The 15,272-nt window shown below is 44.8% G+C and overlaps 1 protein-coding gene across 1 annotated transcript in view; it reads right to left on the bottom strand.

The window, feature by feature from the left end:
- Positions 1-15,272, bottom strand: part of LOC126284601 (uncharacterized) — a 64,295-nt gene that overhangs the window by 33,614 nt on the left and 15,409 nt on the right. Inside the window, exon 2 of the mRNA XM_049983648.1 lies at positions 13,876-13,934. Coding sequence (XP_049839605.1) covers positions 13,876-13,932 — 57 coding nt within the window. The 5' untranslated portion in view covers positions 13,933-13,934. The remainder of the gene's footprint in view (positions 1-13,875; positions 13,935-15,272) is intronic.

Genomic DNA, 15,272 nt, shown 5'->3' with positions numbered 1-15,272 from the left:
GAAACGCTTGTAAGATCGTTTGGTTTCCTAACACACATTTATCACTTCCGTAAAAGGTATATTGGAGCTGGTAATGAGCATTTGAACAGGTGGTACCTTAAGGTCTCACAGCTGCCTGTGCATTACAGCATTTTAGCGCGTGCACTGCTAAATAACTTGGAAACGACGCAACGTATAACCGAGCGAGGTGGCGCAGTGGTTAGACACTGGACACGCCATCCCGATTTAGGTTTTCTGTGATTTCCCTAAATCGCTCCAGGCAAATGCCGGGAGGGTTCCTTTGAAAGAGCACGGCCGACTTTCTTCCCCATCCTTCCCTAATCCGATGAGACCGTTGACCTCGCTGTCTGGTCTCCTTCCCCAAAACGAACCAACCAACGCAACGTATCGAATTCTTTTCTTAACAATTATTTTTCAGCACAGCCTGTCCTGTAACACCCTTACAAGCTTTTTAGATTCTTTATGGCCACCCGGTATATTAACCTTCTCTGCGCTATGATAACTGAAGAAAACTTCACAAGCCAAGATCGCTAACAAAGCGTTTTATTCAATGGCCTGCATCGATAGAGCTTGTAAGTAGGCTGTTTAGGTTTTTATGTTGGTAACACCACGTAGTGCTCTGTATGAAAACCACTGACGGTACTGTGTGCAGTCTGTGGCTGGTTGGCATTGTTGGAACATATACTATTGTAGTGTTGGGCAGTTGGATGTGACAGCGCGTAGCGTTGCGCAGTTGGAGGTGAACCGCCAGCAGTGGTGGATGTGGGGAGAGAGATGCCAGAGTTTTGAGAGGTTGCTATAAGCGGATGACCTGGACGTGTGTTCGCCAGAAAAAGGAAATTTGTAAAGATGGACGTTATAAATATGATGACTTTTGAACAGTATTGGTGCTCGCTGTATTGCAGTAGTTCGAGTAACGAAGATTTTTGTCAGGTAAGTGATTCATGAAAGGTATATGTATTTTCTTAGTCAGGGATTACTGAAAGTCAGACTGCGTTGCGCTAAAAAAAATTATTGTGGGTCAGTTTAGTGATGATCAGAATAAGTAAAGAGAGAAATGTCTGAATACGTTCAGTTTTGCGCACCTGTTTGAGAATCAATTAACGTAGAAGTTTAGTAGCCCAGTCATTCATAATTTTTCTAAGTTGACGTTTCAAGCTATAAAGTCATCATTGGATCTTATGCTTCAAAATATTACAACATATTGTCCATCAGTGCAGCAAGTTATTTCACGCTGCATACACCCTTCCCAATATCATGAAGACCACTAGAGATCACCACGTCAAATGTTTATGTTTGCACATAGAAACCGGTCATCCAATAAATCGATTTTTCAGCGACCATGGCTTGTGAAGTTTTGTTCTGTTACCATACACTGCAGATGGCATATCAACCATATCTACTATGTTGTGAATATTTAACATGTCTGTGGTCACGTTGACTTTTGCATGTGGAATGTCCCTTGCGAACCTTGGTCTGGGGAGTCAGCAGTATGCCACAACAAGGGCTGCAATTTGAGTTTCCTGCAGAGATAGAGTTCAAAAGAACGAACTTGACATCTGGCACTTCAACCGACGGAGAAGAAAGGTAATGCCTCTGATCAGCGGGGCGCAGGTACTTTGCCGAACAGCGCTGTTCTACTGGGCACCCTTCCAAAGGACCGGCAAATTTTTTACTCCATGAGCTGCAAGAAGGCATTGCATGCCGCCAAGTGAGTCTGGGTACGAACTGGAGGATAGCGAACCTTGGAGAGAGTTACTCGAGACAAGTCTATGGCCGCTTTACAGCCAGGGCCCAGGTAGGTCAAAGAAAGCCTCGCACAGGCCGCTGTACTCAGCCCAGTGACTTCTGGGATGTCATGTCTAATCGGAAAACAGTTTGAACCGATTCCTGTCTCCTGTTGTTCCGAGGGAAGCGACGCTATTCACCTTTGTTTACTGTGTTTTCCGTCCCCCGGGGAAAGCAAGTTGTGTTAACCTGCCGGCATCAGGGGCAGTACGAGGACTTCTTCAACCAAAAGGCGCGAGATAGTCTAATTGGATGTTCTTAAAAAATATTCGAGAATGGGAGACTAGGAATTTACTTCCTGAAAATTTTGTGCGCGAGAAAATCACGAATTGGCTGACTAAAATAGAAACCAATGGCTCAGGGTAGCTGGATGGAATGTTCTAGAAATGGTGTCGGCGGGAACCAGGCAAATTGGAGCACTTTTTCTCCGGTTCTTTGGTGGAAGAACAGAAAGTGCCTCAAGAATTACACCATTGGTCAGAATTTGATACACGTTTTTTCATTCGAGAATTCTTTTTTGTGGCACGGACTCTGCTCAGTCCACGGACAGGAGAAGCGGGAGACTTTATTTATGGCTAGGATTGCGAGAAGAGTTGGTGTTAAGATTTCAAAGAGCACACTCGTGGTTAAGGCGCTCAGTCCGGAACTGCGTGACTGCTACGGTCGCAGGTTCGAATCCTGCCTCGGGCATGTTGTGTGTGATGTCCTTAGGTTAGTTAGCTTTAAGTAGTTCTACGTTCTAGGGGACTGATGACCACAGATGTTAAGTCCCATAGTGCTCTGAGCCATTTTTGAAGCACACTCGTGGAGAGTTAAGACGAGAGGGTTAGGGGCTTCAGCAAGAAGATGCAGCTGCGAACAGGGCCTCTGCTCTGAGAGTACACTGTGCATTGTCTGATGAGAAGCGGCGGAAGTCATGGGGACAGTACGTGTCTCAACGCATTGACTGTGATTGGGCGCCATCGACTGGTTATGGAGGAGTGAATTCAGGCGTCTTTCAACATTCAATTAAATTCTTCCAGGCGAGCAGAAGTTGTTGCATGGTTGTTTCCCACTCTCTGTTTCCTATGATCTTACAATCACCGTTAAACCACCTACAGCCATGTTGCACGTGATTAAGTTGGTAGGATATTAATTATTTCTGAATTCCGCGATTCTTTTTCCGAGAACCTTGAAAATTTGACGAGTGTTTGTTCTGTCTCGTTTGTTTGTTCTAATTAACTGTTACTTTTGTAATGTGCCCAATTAATATGCGTATTAATGTTACGTTTGACGTTTGGACACCGGCAATGATTGTAATAAATTTAGATTCACTTGGGCTTAGATATGAATGCTATGGTTAGCGAATCCATTTTTTCCAGTTATGTTCATGTGATGACGTTTGCTAACCAAGACTCATTTAGCAGAACAACCCTTTAGCTATCGTAAAATCCATTGGACATGCTGTTTAATTCAGTATCTTGAGTTCTTTGGTGAACAATATGCCTGTCAGTAGCCCCAGTATCTGAGTTCTTTGGTGAACGATATGCTTGTCAGTAGACCCAGTATCTGAGTTCTTCGGTGAACGATATACCTGTCAGTAGTCAAGCTGATGCAGGTCTCTATAGCAGTGGAAAGACTCGCATGCGTCTATAGCTTGGCTGACGCGTGTGAAAGGCACGAAACAGATAGTACTTACGTCGCATTTGACAGGGAAAGCAGGACCTATGAAACATATAGAGAGTGAAACTTCCTGACAGATTAAAACTGTGTGCCCGACCGAGACTCGATCTCGCGACCTTTGCCTTTCGCGGGCAAGTGCTCTACCAACTGAGCTACCCAAACACGACTGACGCCCCGTCCTCACAGCTTTACTTCTGCCAGTATCTCGTCTCCTACCTTCCAAATTTACAGAAGCTCTCGTGCGAACCTTGCAGAACTTGCACTCCTGAAAGAAAGGAAGAGCACTTGCTCGCGAAAGGCAAAGGACCCGAGTTCGAGTCTCGGTCCGGCACACAGTTTTAATCTGCCAAGAAGTTCACTCTCTATTTGTTTGTTAGGTCCTGCTTTCCCTGTAAAATCTGACAGGAAGTTTCATATTAGCGCACACTCCGCTGCAGAGCGAAAATCCCATTCTGAATATAGAGACTTTCATTGGATTTGTCAATCTAAAAAAAGTTTTTGACTATGTAAAATGGTGCAATATATTAGATATTCTCAGGTAAGGTACACGGGAAGACGGGTAATACGCAATATTTGTAAAAACCAAGAAGGAACATATAAGAACGGAACGCTTAGACCGGTGTAGCTGCTTTTAAAAGGGTGTAAGATATAGGGGTAGTCTTTCTTCCCTACTGTTTCATCCGTACATCGAAGAAAAAGTGGCGAAAATGAGTACGATTGCATATCAGTTCCTAAGAATGTCAGTGACAAGGTTCTATGATGGTATTGCTATCCTCAGTGAAAATGATGAAGAATTATGGGACGTGCGGAATGACAATCTGCTGAGCACATAATATGTACTGTGAGTAAACCGAAAAAAGAAAGCAATCAGGAGTAGCAGAAATGTGATTTATGATAAATTTAGCATCAAAATTAGCGCTTATGTAGTACACGGCCCAGTCGCGTTAACGTGACCACCCCTGTGTTCAACGTAAACGTTAAGTAACAACACACAGACGGTATGTGGTAGCGCTAGAAGTTGAGGGTATATAAAGCTTGTCAGAGGGATGCGGAAAACAGGGTAGTCGTTGCTGTAATGCTATTTGTATGGCGTTTAAAAGGGCATGATCACTGGCTTTCGGAACGAGGGTGGAAACATTTTCGGAACGGTTAAGTTTGTAAACTGTTCGTGCGCCACTTAGGTTAAAGAATACCATGGATAGCAAAATGGTGCCATCCAAAACCAGCACCAATGCAGTTGTGGTGCACTATGAGCCAATGATGAAATGGGTGAACGACGCCTACGGAAATGTTTGCAGGAGAATGGACGTGCAATAGTTCAGCAACTGACGGCCAAGACTAACCAAGAGGCTAGCAACAGTGTCTCTTCAGCGACTGTTCAGGGAACCTTGGTACGTATGGGCCTCCGGAACAGGTGGCTGGTTCATGCAGCAATGCTGACTGAAGTTTGTTGGCGACGAAGGTTGGAATTTACACACTGTTACTCAGCCGGCCTTCCAAAAGGTGGCTTTTCCACACGAATCACATTTTATGTTCCATCAGCTGGATGACCGTTAGCGTGTATGGCGTGAAACGTCCGACAGCAGATGCACTGCATGCGTTACGGTCTGGGTAGTGTTTTCGTGCATTATCTAGGTGCTTTCTCAATTCTGGAAGACACAAAGGATCAACGGAGTTGTGTATCTATCTTTGTAGACAATGCCCAGTTCTACATGCAGTTTGGTTTTCCTCGGCACGGTGTCATCTACCAGCTGGACAATGCAACGTGTTACACAGCTCGCAGAGCACCAGTATGAGTTTACCGTACTCCCCTCCTCACTGGATTTCCCGAATTCAAGCCTAATCGAAAATATGTGGGACCAGCTGGATCGGTGTGTTCCCGTCATGGTTGTTAGCCGAGAAACCCAGTCCAGCTGCCCACGCCACTGGAATTGACCTGGCTCCACATTCACAGGTGACGCCTGTATATAAGAAGGGTAGAAGGACGGATCCTTAAAATTACAGACCAATCTCGTGAACATCGGTTTGTTGCAGGATACTCGAAGATATTCTCACTTCGAATATAATGAATTTGCTTGAGACAGAGAAGTTGCTGCCCATGCACCAGCACGCCTTTAGAAAGCATCGCTCCTGCGAAACGCAACTCGCCCTTTTTTCACATGATATCTTGCGAACCATGGATGAAGGGTATCAGACTGATGCCATATTCCTTGACTTCCGGAAAGCGTTTGACTCGGTGCCCCACTACAGACTCCTAACTAAGGTACGAGCATATGAGATTGGTTCCCAAGTATGTGAGTGGCTCGAAGACTTCTTAAGTAATAGAACCGAGTACGTTGTCCTTGATGATGAGTATTCATCGGAGGTGAGGGTATCATCTGGAGTGCCCCAGCGAAGTGTGGTAGGTCCGCTGTTGTTTTCTATCTACATAAATGATCTTTCGGATAGGGTGGATAGCAATGTGCGGCTGTTTGCTGATGATGCTGTGGTGTACGGGAAGGTGTCGTCGTTGAGTGACTGTAGGAGGATACTAGATGATTTGGACAGGATTTGTGGTTGTTGTAAAGAATGGCAGCTAACTCTAAATATAGATAAAATTAAATTAATGCAGATGAGTAGGAAAAAGAATTCGGTAATGTCTGAATACTCCATTAGTAGTGTAGTGCTCGTCACAGTCACGTCGATTAAATATTTGGGCATAACATTGCAGAGCAATATGAAGTTGGACAAGCATGTAATGGCAGTTGTGGGGAAGGCAGATAGCCGACTTCGTTCATTGGTAGAATTTTCGGAAGATGTGGTTCATCTGCAAAGGAGACAGCTTATAAAATACTAATACGGCCTATTCTTGAGTACTGCTCGAGCGTTTGGGATCCCTATCAGGTCAGATTGAGGGATGTCAGAGAAACAATTCAGAGGCAGGCTGCTAGATTTGTTGCTGGTAGGTTTGATCATCACGCAAGTGTTACGGAAATGCTTCAGGAACTCGGGTGGTAGTCTCTAGAGGAAAGGAGACGTGAATCGCTTCTGAGGAACTTCAGAGAACCAGCATTGGAGGCTGACTGCAGTACAGTTTTACTGGTGGCAACTTACATTTCGGGGAAAAACCACAAAGATACTATAAGAGAGATTAAGGCTCATACAGAGGCATATAGGCAGTCATTTTTCCCTGTTCTGTTTGGCAGTGGAACAGGGAGAGAAGATACTAGTTGTGGTATGAGGTACCCTTCGCCACGCACCGTGTGGTGGATTGCGTGTATGTATGTAGATGTAGATGTAGACGCTAGAAAATGGAGAGCCAAATGGAAAACAGGAACATATCTGAGATATTTTTCTGCCTGATTTCAGTACAGGGATGACAGTAGTGAAGACAGCCAGAAACATTTGCGCCATGTACGGAGACAATGTCATTGGATAGAGCATGGCAACAAAACGGTTTTCTACTATTGATGAGGATCATGACTTAAGTGATTCTCCACATTCAGGAAGATCTTCGAGGTTGGAAGAAATCGTTTAAACATGCTAATCCGCAATGATCCACATCATTGTACTCATGAACTAGAAAATCTGATGACCTGTGATGATTCCATCATCGTGTGACATGGGGAAGATTGAAAAATCCGGTGTATGGGTACCGCAAACTCTAAGCGAAAATCACAAAAATATGCATGTGGCCGTAAGTGTTTTGCTTGCTTATCGACAATTGACTTATGATCTACACCAACCATTACTGCCCTGTATCATTTACTGGTGACGTGAAAAGGTATGGTTGAGCCCAAAGAAAGCAGCAATTGCACGTACAAAGACCTGCTAGGACAGACAAAAGATAATGTTGAGGATCTGATGGAACAGCGACGGTGCAGTGTACTATGAATTGCTTTGCTGGGGTGTCCCTTTCACTGTTGACATTTGCTGTCAGCAACTGGGCGTCTTGTACACGCAGTCCAATAACAACGGCCTGTAATTCTGCTCGAAGTAATGCTACTCCATGATAAAGACCGCCTGCATTCAGCTAGACTGAGAGAAACACTGTACTTTGGTTGGGAAGTCATTCCGCACCCACTTATTCACCTGATCTTGCGCCCTCAGATTTTCACCTTTCCCACTCTCTATCGAACAATCTGGTACCAAGCGCCACGGGTTTCGAATCCGCGCGAGACGACACGAAACTCAATGACCACTAGAGGTCTCTAAAGCAGCCGCGCCGTAAGCCGTGGCTGCGCGAGCTCCTGGCCCGAGTCTAACGTGAGGGCGCCACTGTGGAGCACATGGTCCCAGCGGCCAATAGCGACATACACTGTCGTGTATTTAGGTGGCTGTCTCTCACTCAGCGAGTCTCACCTGCTCATCTTCTCCAGTTTTCTGATGAGACCGCCTTCCTAGCTCTTTATCCTACCCGTCAGCGGTCCCAACGTACCCTCCAAAGCCTCCTTGACCAATTCACTGCTTGGTGCAACTAGTGGTTCCTCCATATCAACCCCTCCAAGACCCAGGCGAACATCATAGGCCTCACCACCCGCTCCTTCTGTCTCCATGATTTCTACCTCACCATTTATGGCCGTCCTATCCACCTACCCTCAAATACCTTGGCCTCTCCCTCGACCGCCACCTCACCTGGACTGCCCATCTCCTTACCATCCAAAACAAAGCTCACATCGGACTCCGCCTCCTGAAACTCCGGTTTGGCTGGACGTGGGGTCTATATCCTTCCACCTTCCCTCACATCTTCAAATCCTTGATCCACTCCATCCTCTGTTATGCCAGCGTAGCTTGGATTTCTGCCCCTCCCCGGTTCTATAAAGCCCTCCAAATCCTCGTACGCCATGCACTCTGGCTCGCGTTCCACATCCGCCTTCCGTTCCCCACCCGCATTCTCTACGACCTCGTCCCCTTACCCCACCTTCTCCTTTTCCTTGAACACATCCTCACACTATATATTGTCCGCCCCCTTGATCCTTCTCACCCCCTGGTGTCTCCCTTCCTCTCCACCCCCAGTCTTTTGCCGCGCCTTTACTGCTGTATTCCACCCTCTCTCCATCCCCACACCCTCCACCTCCTTTCCCAAAGCAACTTCCACCATCAACCCCTCCCAGACGATGAGCTTCACCCTGACATCTACCAGTCCTACCAACTCTAACCCCATCTTCCTGCCACCTCCTCAGGGCTCCCTCTCCTCCCCTTCCCTTCGCCTGAGCGGCTTTCCCCTCCTACTCCCCCAACCTCTCTTGTGCTCCCCTTCAGTGTCTCTGCACTCCCTCCTGCCTTGTCTTCCTTCTTCACCTTCTGCCCCACCAGTCTCCTGCCTCTTAGTGTACTTGCTGACACCCTTACTCTCTTCATCCTGCTGCCTCCCCTTCTACCCCTTGCTCTCCCCTCCATTTCCATCCTCTCCAACCTCTCCCTCGGCAAGTCCCACCTGGCAGTTCTATACTTCACTGTGTGTGCTCCAAGTGGGTTTTAAGTGTATTGTTTTGGAGTATTTTTAATAATGTGGCCGACTTTTAACCTGCACATCTGCATTCAGTGTCTTCTTTGTGTTTTAAGACTTTTTTAATTGTCCCCCCATGAACATCTCACTGTCAGTGTATTTTTACCTCAATTATCTCTCCTTTCTCTATTTTATGTTCCCCTTTTTTATCGCCTTATATATGTAGCATTTTATTCTTGTTTTAGTTGTCATGTCACTCAGCTGAAAGATGGCGGATTGTGCCGCTGACAGCCCTCCCCTACCCATATGGAGCAGGGGAATGAAATCACAATAAAGAGAAAAAGGAACTCAGCGAGTCAGTCTGGTATTTGTGTCGAGTCGGTTGATATTTCGCTTACAGACATAGTGTTTACGTTGCATGTGATTACTTGCCGTTTACGAGTGGACGTTGTTTTAATTTCGATAGGTTATCTCTTGTGACCCCATTGCTTAATACTTCGTTGTTGATCTTAGTATCTTCCTAGGTTGTCTGTCGTCGTGCTTACCGTTCCTGTGGCGGTTACAACCAACAGCCTTCAGCCGGCCGGTTTGGCCGTGCGGTTCTAGGCGCTTCAGTCTGGAACCGCGTGACCGCTACTGTCTCAGGTTCGAATCCTGCCTCGGGCATGGATGTGTGTGATGTCCTTAGGTTAGTTAGGTTTAAGTAGTTCTACGTTCTAGGGGATTGATGACTACAGATGTTAAGTCTCATAGTGCTCAGAGCCATTTGAACCAAAACAGCCTTCGAGGAACTTCCTTGAGCTTCGAACATGGCTTCGCCTTGAAACCACATTACGTCTACAACCGCGCAATCGAAAAGTTACCCAGCAATGGTAGACTGTTGTGAAGAGTACAGGAGAATATACTATATATGACAAAATTGTCTGTTATGTGTATCTGTAGTGGTTACAAAACTTATGGGAAAACTCTACGAAGTTATGCACTAATACAATGCTTTTGAGTGCAAACGTTTCTTGGGAGATGATCGTAATGAACACGACATGAGGTACCTAAAGCAATGCACAAATAGCCTGGAGATGCCTCACTTGTAGCCACAAGCACGCCTCCCCCTGATGGCTTCTGACTTCACGAAAAAGAAAAAAATATGTTAACGAATAGAAAACTGTCGTTCAGTAGCTCAAACAGGTAGATCGCACTAGAGGCCACAGTATGTGATACCAGTTCTGTGCAATGGCTGCGTCATTATTATACGCTAACTGCAGCGAAGAAGTTCATTTTTGTTTCCTGTGGCGCACACCCGTATCCGACCTACCGGCCAGACTCCACTTAGAATGCATTTACTTTCTGTACCCCGCGGCAGTAGGATGAGGGTTGGTTGTTGGTGCGTCCCTGGACTGTCCGTACTCTTCACATGGAAAAGGCCCCTGGTATTCATTCCGACAGCAGGAGGAGTGGATCTGAGGCTGTTCTGGGTGGACGGCAAAGATGAAAATCCCCTTCCCCGGATTTGAACTTGGGACCCCTTGGCGAAAATAGAATCCACTACGCGCTAGGCCACTGCAGCCCCTGAAGACATTAGTTGGAAGTAATAAATAGGGAGAAATAGATTCATTACTAAGTGAACTATGATCCCCCAAAGTTGTTGACTAGGAATGCAGTATTCGGTGGTAACTGGGATAACGCTTGCGAGAAAGCAAAGGAAACAGGCATTCAGGCAAACGTTCGCAAGACACATCAGCTCGCAAAGTTATGGAGAAGTACACCCCTTCAGGCATGCAACAGACCCTTTCAACCAGAAACTGCTTATAACCTCGTAATCTAGGACCTCCTCTAATTAACTTGAACTGAGGCTACAACCAGCTACATTTTTAATCAGTGTAGTACGTCAAGAAAAGTGTTTTCGTAGTGCTTTCAGACAGTACATTACAGCTTTTAGTAATTAGCTGCTAACTAAACAATAATTTTCTGTATCAACACTTGAGTTGCTGAAACCTAACATTTACGATTCTACATCTACATCTACATCCATACTCCACACGCCACCTGACGGTGTGTGGCGGAGGGTACCTTGAGTACCTCTATCGGTTCTCCCTTCTATTCCAGTCTCGTATTGTTCGTGGAAAGAAGGATTGTCGGTATGCTTCAGTGTGGGCTCCAATCTCTCTGATTTTATCCTCATGGTTTCTTCGCGAGATATACGTAGGAGGGTGCAATATACTGCTTGACTCTTCGGTCAAGATATGTTCTCCAAACTTCAACAGAAGCCCGTTCCGAGCTACTGAGCATCTCTCCTGTAGAGTTTTCCACTGGAGTTCATCTATCATCTCCGTAACGCTTTCGCGATTACTAAATGATCCTGTAACGAAGCGCGCTGCTCTCCGTTGGATATTCTCTATCTCTTATATCAACCCTATCTGGCACAGATCGCACACTGCTGAGCAGTATTCAAGCAGTGGGCGAACAAGCGTACTGTAACCTGCTTCCTTTGTTTTCGGACTGCATTTCCTTAGGATTCTTCCAATGAATCTCAGTCTGGCATCTGTTTTACCAACGATTAACTTTATATACTCATTCCATTAAAAAAAAACTCCTAATGCGTACTCCCAGATAATTTATGGAATTAACTGCTTCCAGTTGCTGACCTGCTATTTTTCAGCTAACTGATAAGGGATCTATCTTTCTATGTATTCGCAGCACATTACACTCGTCTACATTGAGACTCAATTGCCATTTCCTGCACCATGCGCCAATTCGCTGCAGATCCTCCTGCATTTCAGTACAATTTTCCATTGTTACAACCTCTCGATGTACCACAGCATCATCCGAAAAAAGCCTCAGTGAACTTCCGATGTCATCCACATGGTCATTTATGCATACTGTGAATAGCAACGGTCCTACAACACTCCCCTGCGGCATACCTGAAATCACTCTTACTTCGAAGACTTCTCTCCATTGAGAATGACATGCTGCGTTCTGTTATCTAGGAACTCTTCAATCCAATCACACAATTGATCTGATAGTCCATATGCTCTTACTTTGTTCATTAAACGACTGTGGGGAACTGTATCGGAAGTCAAGAAACACGCCATCTACCTGTGAACCAGTGTCTATGGCCCTCTGAGTCTCGTGGACGAACAGCGCGAGCTGGGTTTCACACGACCGTCTTTTTCGAAACCCATGCTGATTTCTACAGAGTAGATTTCTAGTCTCCAGAAAAGTCGCTATACTCGAACATAATACGTGTTCCAAAATTCTACAACTGATCGACGTTAGAGATATAGATCTATAGTTCTGCACATCTGTTCGACGTCCCTTCTTGAAAACGGGGATGACCTGTGCCCTTTACCAATCCTTTGGAACGCTACGCTCTTCTAGAGACCTACGGTACACCATTGCAAGAAGGTGGTAAAGTCCCTTCGCGTACTCTGTGTAAAATCGAACTGGCATCCCATCAGGTCCAGCGGCCTTTCCTCTTTTGAGCGATTTTAATTGTTTCTCTATCCCTCTGTCGTCTATTTCGATATCTACCATTTTGTCATCTGTGCCACAATCTAGAGGAGGAACTGCAGTGCAGTCTTCCTCTGTGAAACAGCTTTGAAGAAAGACGTTTAGTATTTCGACCTTTATTCTGTCATCCTCTGTTTCAGTACCATTTTGGTCACAGAGTGTCTGGACATTTTGTTTTGATCAACCTACCGCTTTGACATAAGACCAAAATCTTTTAGGATTTTCTGCCAAGTCAGTACAAAGAACTTTACTTTTGAATTCACTGAACGCCTCTCGCATAGCCCTCCTCACACTACATTTCACTTCGTTTAATTTTTGTTTGTCTGCAAGGCATTGGCTTTGTTTGTGTTTGCTCTGAAGTTCCCTTTGCTTCCGCAGCAGTTTTCTAACTCGGTTGTTGTACCACGGTGGCTCTTTTCCATCTCTTACGATCTTGCTTGGCACAAACTCATCTAACGCATATTGTACGATGGTTTTGATCTTTGTCCACTGATCCTCAACACTATCTGTACTTGAGACAAAACTTTTGTGTTGAGCCATCTGGTACTCTGAAATCTACTTTTTGTCACTTTTGCTAAACAGAAAAATCTTCCTACCTTTCTTAATGTCTCTATTTAATTCTGAAATCACCGATGCAGTAACCGCTTTATGATCGCTGATTCCCTGTTCTACGTTAACTGTTTCAAACAGTTCGGGTCTGTTTGTCACCAGGAGGTCTAATATATTATCGCCACGAGTCGGTTCTCTGTTTAACTGCTCAAGATAGTTTTCAGATAAAGCACCTAAAAAAATTTCACTGGATTCTTTGTCCCTGCCACCCGTTATGAACGTTTGATTCTCCCAGTCTATATCCGGCAAATTAAAATCTCCACCCAAAACTGTAACATGGTTGGGAAATCTACTCGAAATATTTTCCAAATTATCCTTCATGTGCTCAGCCACAACAGCTGCTGAGCCAGGGGCCCTATAGAGACATCCAATTACCATGCCTGAGCCTGCTTTAACCGTCACCTTCACCCAAATTATTTCACATTTCGGATCTCCGTCAGTTTCCTTCGATACTATTGCACTTCTTATCGCTATAAACACGCCTCCCCCTTCACTGTCTAGCCTGTCTCTGCGGTATACACTCCAATCTGAGTTTACGATTTCATTACTGTTTACGTCTGGTTTCAGTCAACTTTCTGTCCTTTGTACTATATGGGCATTGTGACCATTTATGAATGAGAGTAGTTCTGGGAACACACTGGCAGCGTGGATATCTCCTGACTGGATTCACACGTGAATGGCGCTAGTGGTAGGGCCACTATATTGATAGTAATATCAGTCGATAGCGTAAATAAAACGTGTAGTACTTGCCTGGAGTTCGTTTACGACTGGTAATTAATGTAGCATGTTGCCTTTGTTGTTAATGTTTAGTTTTACTTGTTAAAACTAATAATCATTTTCGGAAACAGCATTCTGTACATTGATGGTCGAAGAAAACTCACCAGTGTGACAGCTTTAATTATGAAGGGTGGGTTCTTGACGACTTCCGTGAGAGCCATGTCTGGAAGAGAAAACGTTTATCAATATACAAAGTGTGTTTTGCACGTGTATTAGCTTACTAAAAACATTGCTACTGTTGTACTTGTTTTACTAACAAATCAGGTCACAATGTAATTCTGACAAGAACTTCCATTCGCTAAGAGTCTCCGTGGAAGGCTTAAGTAGATATGTAACGCACCTTACTGTATTAATTTGCCTCGGAACTGTCAGAGTCGGGATGTTTAAGGTTATCTTGTAAACAGGGCCACTACAGCTGTGAATAATCATGTTGTAGATTAAAAAGCGGCTTCAGCTGTATTTAATCTTTTTATTACTATACCACAACTGATTTCGTGCCAATGAAAATCACAACCTCAGGTGCCGTGTAAGTAAGCCATGTGAGTTAGGTAGCCCAGAGCATAGAACACAAAATTCGTTTTCAAACCATATTAGTAAACTAGATGTGGTACGTCAATGAAGCAAAATCAGTCGGGCGGGAGAGCCTAGGCCAAAATAGTCGGTTGAGTCAGAACTCCACTCTATGCACATTCGCATATTACTGGATACGACAACTTACTGTGATACACGAGGGACGCTGAATAAATAATGCAACACATCCTTTTCTCGGCCAATTTCGGTTGAAAAAAACGCAGAAGGATTCGTGGAATATTGCTGCTTCATGCCCTATACATTCATGAAGTTCGCACGATGCGGTGCTATACGTAGCTCAGTTGATTCGAATGGCTCTAAGCACTATGGGGCTTAACATCTGAGGTCATCAGTCCCCTGGACTTAAACCTAGTTAGCGTAAGGAACAATTGACAGGAATGGGTGAAAGAAGTAAAGTAGAAGAATAATGGGTAGCTTTGAGGGATGAAGTAGTGAAGGCAGCAGAGGATTAAGTAGGTATAAAGACGAGGGCTAGTAGAAATGCATGGGTAACAGAAGAGATATTGAATTTAATTGATGAAAGGAGAAAATATAAAAATGCGATAAATGAAGCAGACGAAAAGGAATTCAAACGTCTCAAAAATGAGATCGACAGGAAGTGCAAAATGGCTAAGCAGGGATGCCTAGAGGGGAATGGAAGGATGTAGAGGCGCATATCATTAGGGGTAAGATAGATACAGCCTACAGGAAAATTAAAGAGACCTTTGGAGAAAAGAGAACCACTTGTATGAATATCAAGAGCTCAGATGGAAACCCAGTTCTAAGCAAAGAAGAGAAGGCAGAAAGGAGGAAGGAGTATACAGAGTGTCTATACAAGAGCGATGTGCTTCAGGACAATATTATGGAAATGGAAGAGGATGTAGATGAAGATGAAATAGGAGGTATGATACTGCGTGAAGAGTTTGACAGA

Source organism: Schistocerca gregaria, chromosome 8 (genome assembly GCF_023897955.1).
Source record: "Schistocerca gregaria isolate iqSchGreg1 chromosome 8, iqSchGreg1.2, whole genome shotgun sequence".
Taxonomy (NCBI): domain Eukaryota; kingdom Metazoa; phylum Arthropoda; class Insecta; order Orthoptera; family Acrididae; genus Schistocerca; species Schistocerca gregaria.
This window is presented reverse-complemented; position numbering and strand designations above follow the sequence as displayed.